The 7964-nt window shown below is 33.7% G+C and overlaps 1 protein-coding gene across 1 annotated transcript; it reads left to right on the plus strand.

Moving 5' to 3' along the window:
- The first annotated feature begins 3600 nt into the window (after nt 1-3600).
- Nucleotides 3601-6562, plus strand: LOC18593782 (uncharacterized). The gene is made up of 6 exons (XM_088808102.1): nt 3601-3916; nt 3994-4050; nt 4571-4659; nt 4805-4874; nt 5054-5122; nt 5728-6562. The coding sequence occupies exons 1-6, from the start codon at nt 3713-3715 to the stop codon at nt 6139-6141; spliced, it is 903 nt and encodes a 300-aa protein (XP_088664228.1). The 5' UTR covers nt 3601-3712; the 3' UTR covers nt 6142-6562.
- Nucleotides 6563-7964: the final 1402 nt, after the last annotated feature.

A 7964-nucleotide genomic window follows, 5' to 3' on the forward strand; every position in this document is an offset into this window, starting at 1 on the left:
TCATTCCAAAGTCTGAAATCTCGGGGTTCATATCATTGTCTAGTAAGACATTGTTAGCTTTGAGATCTCTATGTATAATCCTTTGTCTAGAGTCTTGATGAAGACAAAGAAAACCTCGAGCAATTCCACCAATGGCATGCATATGCATTTTCCAATTTAGTAGTTTGCTTTTGTTTGATCTGATTATGTCTGAACAATGTGAGTGCATTGTCTAATTGAATCTTACAGAAAAACTGTAAAAGAAAAAAAAAGAAACGAATGCTATGATTTGAGGATCAAACCAAAAATCAAGTAGTCCAAGCTTTTGTTGGGCATGTGCTCATAGATCAGCATCTTGCCATCTCCTTGAATGCTATAGCCAAGAAGCCTCACAAGGTTTCATTAAAAAATTTTGGAAGGTTGGTCATTTGATGTTAGATATTTAGCGTGGACTTACATTATTTAATTTTTTTTTCTATAAATTACTTATATATAAAATTTTATCATTACAGCTTTTGACAACTTTGTTAGCAAATTGACCTTATTTGCAATAATGCTTAGAAAATCAAAAGACCTCTCCTTCACACTATGTATCTTTCTGATACATATATAGAACCAAGGCCAAGAAGCCTCACAAGGTTTCATTAAAAAATTTTGGAAGGTTGGTCATTTTTATGTTAGATATTTAGCGTGGACTTATATTATTTAATTTGTTTTTGTATAAATTACTTATATATAAAATTTTATCATTTCAGCTTTTGACAACTTTGTTAGCAAACTGACCTTATTTACAATAATGCTTAGAGAATCAAAAGACCTCTCCTTCACACTATGTATCTTTTTGATACATATATAGAACCAAGGAATCATCATACAATGCTCAAAAACTGCTATATGTTAAGCCTCTTTACTTGGAAAGTAAGCAATTTATCTTTTAAATTGAAGTATATGGGATACTTGAGGATAACATGTGGGTGCTTGTTAAAAAACAAGTTCACTGAACATGACTTGCTATGAAAACTCCAATTGGTATTTCATTCAAGTGTCTATAGAATATATTCTCATTTGATAATTATGCAATTAGTCCTCAGACTTGAAACATCAAGTCATCTTGTATGAGGAATGATATATTTTCATTTCATCCTTATGGGTCTAGAAATGACCAGATGCCTAAACAGGGTGGTTTTGGATATGTCATGAAGCATGCGAATGTAAATGCGTAGTCAAGAGAGGATTCATCACCCTAAGTGATATGAGGAGATGTATCTCATTTGTTATTAATTCTTGATTAACTTGTATAAAGTTTTTGGCCAAAGTATGATGAATTTGAGGAAAGTTAGTTTCCTAAATTCAATAGGTTAGTCATGAATTATGATAACCAATATGGAATGTTATAAGTAGACACTAAACCATGCTTTGTGTTATATCCGGGATATTTAATGAAACGACCGTATCACACTGAAAAGCTTATCACTAAAGGGCTTTGTCAAATTCTTTAATTAATTCTTTAACATTTAGGTGGTCATGATACATTACCAGATGTAGCTCATGATCTATAAATATAAATTAATTATCAAATTGATATTTGATTATAATTTATATTTATTGTCAATATGTTAAAAGCCTAATAGGTCACACATATTAAGTGACATGATTAGAATTAAATAAGGATAATTAATTAAGTTGGATTTAATTTAAACATACCAAAATAAAGTGAAAAAATTAATTAAGTTCATAAGGATTTAATTGAATTAAAATATAACTATTGTATCTAGAGTGACAACTTAGTTTAACTATATATATATGTTGTGTTCGTCAACTAAAATTTTAAGCTTTTAGCCACTTCTTAGTCATTTCATAAAAATAAAAAAAGAAAAATAGTTTTCTTTGTTTGATAGAAACAAGATTTGGTAATAATTTTTGGTCTTTTTATTTTAGAAATAAAACTTTTTAGCACAAGTAAAATCTTACTTTTGAGAAGGTCTTATTTGGTCATTGTGTGGATTACTGTTAGAAACTAAACATTTGGGTGGCTGAAGATTTGACAAATCTTAAACGTAAAGAAGCAAAAATTTCGACCGTAGGATTTTAGACTGTCTTATTCTCTTTTCGAGTTACTTGCTTCATCACAAGTGTTTTAAGATTTAATTGACTATTGATTACGATATTTAAAGTAGGGTATATAACTCTTAAACTTATAAGAGTTCATAATTAATATGAAAATTACATGAAAAATACAAACATTGATCTTATAGGATTTGGTTGTTTCTCTGATTAAATGTATAGTTTATTTTTTCCACTGCGTTATATTTTAATTTCAATTAAAATTTAGAAGTGTTGGGGTATTTTATCCAAAATTTTATCATTTCAGCCGTTGACAACTTTGTTAGCAAACTGACCCCTTTGCAATAATGCTTAAAGAATCAAGAGACCTCACCTTCACACTATATATCTTTCTGATACAGATATAGAACCAAGGAATCATCATACAATTTGAAATACAACTAAGAAACAGAAAAATATCATCTTACTTCAGTTACTGAGATATTATGGAAAAATGAATTAAAGATCATAATAGGAAGATTAAAAACTTTAGCGAGCTTCCAAGACTAAGAATTTTACATCATTTAGAGAGCAGATTGTTAAGGATAAAGTAGGATCATACTCTCATTGTTAAGGTTGAAACAATCTCAGTCATGGTTGGTCTATCATATCTCATTGCCAAATGTGTATGTACTTCCTCCAGCAATGGATCAATCAAGTTTGATGCACAAATCACATGCCTACAGTAGCAGGAAACATTAAAAATAAGAGCAATCCGTTTGTAAATTTATTGAACAAATCAGACCTATAAAAACCAGTTGACTTAAGAATGTAATGCAATATTGCACATTTTCAAACAATCAGTAACGTGTGTGGAACAAACCTTGTTTTCTTTTGTTTGATCATAGAAAATCAAGGATAATGCCCCGTATGCTTGATATAGAACATATCCACCGGCTGAAAATATAGGATAAGAAACCTTTCCCTTGGTACATTGTTTACGACATTAGTTCATATTGAGTTCTTTCCTTCTGGCTCTTTCATAGAAATGGGTGAAGTTATTATTTATGCCTAACACGTAAAGTTTAATTGTTTTTTCTAGTTGACTTCAAGTCTTCGTCCAAAAAAAAAAAACACACATAAAAGTTTAACTGTTTTCCCATTGCCTCGTATTTTCCAGGGAGCGGGCGGGGCAGTAGCTTTTTGACCGTTAAAACTGCTAAGCCAGTGGCCTATATGATCCAACCCGCACAATTCACCTGCCCAGCCCTTGCATACTTTGCTAATTAATGGGACATTTTCAAGTAGATAATGATAATAGGGACTCTCTTTACAAGTTCGATGGTTTGGGTAATGTAATGATGGAGAGGTCAATAAGCATCAAGAACGGTGATTCCGATTATAAACTGCATGGAACAGTTCAAATAACAGAGCCCACCATAAAGCACCATAAATTGGTGATGTCGCTTTCTCCAAAGCCCGTTGGTGAACTTGATGCTGCTGCAACTACGATACAAAAAGTCTACAAAAGTTATAGGACAAGGAGGAGTCTGGCAGATCTGGCAGTTGAGGCCGAGGAGCTCTGGCTTGTCTCCTAGTGATATCAATTTCCTGCTACCTTTTTGTTGGTTGCTTTCTGGTTTGTATAATTTGGTTTTTATATTCACTCAAACATTGTAGGTGGAACTTGATGGAAACAGAAACTGCATCTAATTACAATTTGTCGTCGAAACCGAATGAAACCATTGTTCCTAATGGCCATATCTTGCCGAGTCCAACAGGAAAGATACTGATGGTTGATGAAATTGATTTCCAAATGAAAGGTTCTCGACAGGAAATATCACTGAAACCAGAAACTTCCACACCACGGCTGCCACCTGCTGAAAGTGCCAAGGTGCATTATGAAGCTGTTACTAGTCTTTAACATGTGGTCTCCTTGGGAAGTGATAGAAAATCCTTTTGTGTTTGTAGGTTCGGAAAGGTTTGTCTAAGAAGGATCAAAACCACATCAGACATTGGCTCCAAGATGTAAGTATATGATTCTTCCAAATCCTCCCTGTTTCAATTTGTACGCTAGCACACATTAGGTTGCTTAGAAGTAATTGTTTTGCTAATTCAAGTTTTATGTAAGAACTCAAAACTTGGAAGAGTTTTCCATTCTTTCCTTTTCTGTAAATTCCAGAAACAAGAAAACTGAAATAATACATTTATATTCTCTGGAGTCTCACTGTAAACCCTCCGTAATTGAACCTGGTTCATGAACCTGTTGATTTTGATATACATCAGTCTGTGCTTTCAGAAAATTTGGGTCTTGAACTGTAGCAGATAGCAAATCAGATTTTGACGAACAAATTAACGGGACTACATTTTTGCAAGCTTTTAATTCTAGATTTAATTTTGAATACAAAAATGGTGAATTTGGGTTGGATGCATAGGTCTTCCTTGACACCAAATTGATACTGCCTTCATTGATATCTTTTCAGTGCAAGATTGTTTCTAAATTAGAATAATGTCCATTAGTAACTGTTCTTTTTTTATGTTCTTGCAGGTTGACCCGCGCCATCGTAATGGACACGATTCATGGCCCCAATATGACGCCTGGTATGAAAGCCAGAGCACAGAACCTTTCTTCTACTGGTAATGCACTCCTTAAAACTGATCTTTTTTCTTTTCTTTTTGGGCCAAGCATAAAACTGACTTGAAAAAGTTGGAAATTACAAAAAAGAAGCCTTGTTTAGTGCTATGCTGATTCAAAATTTTAATTTCCACCCTGGAATTGAAGGTTGGATATTGGTGAGGGCAGAAAACTTAATCATGGGAAGTCTCTGAAATGCATTAAATATGCTGGACCTGTAAGTTTCATTAATCAATACTCAATCCCATGTGAAATTCACAATTCTTTTTCTTTAAAGTTTTTTTACATTAGGTATCTTACCGCATGCTGGAAGTGCCAAGTTACATTATTAAGCTGTTACTGGTCTCGAACATGTAGTTTTCTTGGAAAGTGAGTATAAAATCCTTTGGTTTGTAGATTTGGAAGCTTTTTGCTGTGTTTGAGAAGGATCCCTTAAAAGTAGCCCTCCAATGTTGGCTCAAAACTGTAAGTATATGCCCCTTCCATTAGAATTCTCCCAATTTGATTTGTTGCAACTCCAGCACACAGTAGGTTGCTTAGAAATAATTGTTTTGCTAATTCAAGGTTTATCCAAGAACTCAAAACTTAGAAGCATCCCTTCTTTTCTTTCTGTAAATTCCAGAACCAAGAAAACTGATATGATATTCATATCCACTAGAGTCCCACTTTAACCCTCTGTAATTGAACCTGGTTCATGAACCTTTTTTTTGAGTTTTGATATGCATCAGTCTGTTCTTTTTAAAGATTTGGATTGGAACTATATATTGCAGATAGAAACGCAAACCTATTTTTGAGTTTTTACTTCTAGATTTAATTTTGAAGACAAAAGTGGTGACTCTTATCGAAATTTCCATGGTTTGGTTGGATGCATAGGTCTTTCATTGACACCAAATTCATATTAGCTTGATTGTTATCTTTTCAATGCAAGATTGTTATTTTGTTGGTCGTACTAAATTAGAAAAATGTGCATTCGTAACTGTTCTTGAGACATGATAAGCACATTTGGTCTAAAAATACAGCAGCTGCTACGAGAGCTTAGCCACTCAAACCCTTTTATTTCAATTTTGTAGGTCAATTCGGAATGTAGCTTTATGCTCATTAATATAATTTTAGAGATTTTGTTGGTGGCTTTGGAGCAATGTGCCTCCCCAAGGAAACTTCATTATTCACTAATCGCCATGGTTGTGTCTCTTGTTGCCATGTTCATTTGCATCATGGAGCTCTTTGACAGGGGAAGTAAAGCAAAACTTGTTTTTAAGCGGCAGGGCATGAGATGTTGGTTTCAGCCCCCATCTTCAACCGCCAAGCCTCTCTATTCCTTCATCGACATGTTTGCTTTGATTTGTGCCATTGTTCAATATATTTTCTCAGTTGTTGCATATAGTTTTCATCGGCAGCACCGTGAGAATCCCATCAAAGTATCTATTGTTTCTGTCATCTTCATCATATGCATGGCCTTCATCATAATAGTGGAGATGGTGTAGCACTTCCCATTGAAGGGAACGGTAATGTATAATTATTCTTCAAAGTAAAACAGTATCATGACACTTGATTTTGTAAAATTTACTTGTCTTTTTTCAAAAATTGAAAAGAAACAAATACTGTCCTGGTCAAAAGAACCTGGAACGTATGTATCGAGAGTGAGACTTGGATGACAGACCCTCATGCACCCTTGCACATGCTTGTGTCGGTCATTTTTTTGGTTTACTTGTTGCCTTTGTTTTGTGACAGTGACATGCAGCGTATGCATGCACAGACAGGATTTATGCCTTCTGCATTCTGTTAAAGAGTATACCAGAAGAACTAATGATGCTTTGTTTGAATTAAGTCTTCTGTTGCATACTGCTTATGCAGAGATGTATACATGCTTTCAATTAATGAAATTTAATTGAGTTAGTTCCCTTTTCTCAGTTCTTCTTTCTGTTCTTTCTGTTAGCTTACTGCCTTTAAACGTTTAATGTACTTCATTTTTCGAAATATAACTGATATTTAATATCATTGACTGCTCAACAGAATGCCAAAACCAAAGAACTGACAGGACTGCAGTAACAAGAAGACAATTGACAGGATTTTAACTTAATGTGGTTGTATTTGTTTGTGAAGCTAAACCAAAAAGAATGACAGGATTGACACTTCAATGTCAAGATGCCAGTTTAAGAAAGGAAAATCCGAAAAGTAGGCAAGTGCCAAAGGGTCAAGTTTATCACAAAAAGCACTGCAGACTGCCCTACCAATTCAAGCTGCAACTACTTATACAAACAAAACTAACTCTCTTTCAAAATGAAGGATTTTAGCATGTTTGATTGAAATTCTTTTGGCAAGGATATTACAGTTTCTGCAGCATACTAATGCTCCTATTGTTCTTAATGTCATCTGACAACAAGCAAATCCTCAACATCAATTATTATCCTAATAAACCGTTTAACATTCTAACATAACTTTTTTTTCATTAGTATTATCTTTTGTTGGATACCACCACACTGAAATGTCAAATACCCTCTGCTCTAGATAAGAAACCTGCAATGGAAGCTCTGATGTGAATACTACTAGTATTAGGCATCCCAATTCCCAATCAGAAGGAAATTCGAGTAAACAGGATCCTACTCCAACTTTCTACTGAAAATTTATTTGATAACAAGATATCTGAGTTCCTTCCAAGTCTTTTGAATTTTCAGAATTATTTTAGAAGTGTTCATTGAGTAATTTCTTAACTACAACTTACTGGAAACCAAATTGATGATCTAAGCTAAAAAAGCTTAGGTTTGTTCATTTCCCTATAATGCTCACTTGGCTACAGGGAAGAAGGAATTAATCCTTTATTAGTTTTATTATGCTTTACTGAGACATGGATCAGAACACTTCCTGCGTCAAACCACGTTATCAAACTTTGTTGGTCGATTCTATAAAAATCTATCTTTTACTTATGCAATATAAATATGCTCAAGTTGAATGCAAATTGTAAGCAAAGATTTCATGCAAGCGTACACGGTCGCAACAAGTAGTAAGTGATGAGTGAGTTGACGATCCTCAAGGAGTTGGTCTAATAATTGATGCTAACTACCAAAATTAACACAAGCTAACCTTATCCAAGCAACTAATTTTGAACTATGATAAAAAAAAAATGTAATCTAAGTAACTAAGTCTACTCTAAGTGATGCAATTGATAAATTGAAATGGGATCAATGGTCTAATATTCTAGGATTATGGTGTCCTCTAATACTTCATTTGGAATTTGGCTTGGTTAGTTACTTAATCTCAATAGAATTTGATATTAGTTTAGGATCTTAAGTTAGGTGTAATCCTCCAT

Source organism: Theobroma cacao, chromosome 7 (assembly GCF_053813885.1).
Source record: "Theobroma cacao isolate CCN51 chromosome 7, ASM5381388v1, whole genome shotgun sequence".
Lineage (NCBI taxonomy): Eukaryota > Viridiplantae > Streptophyta > Magnoliopsida > Malvales > Malvaceae > Theobroma > Theobroma cacao.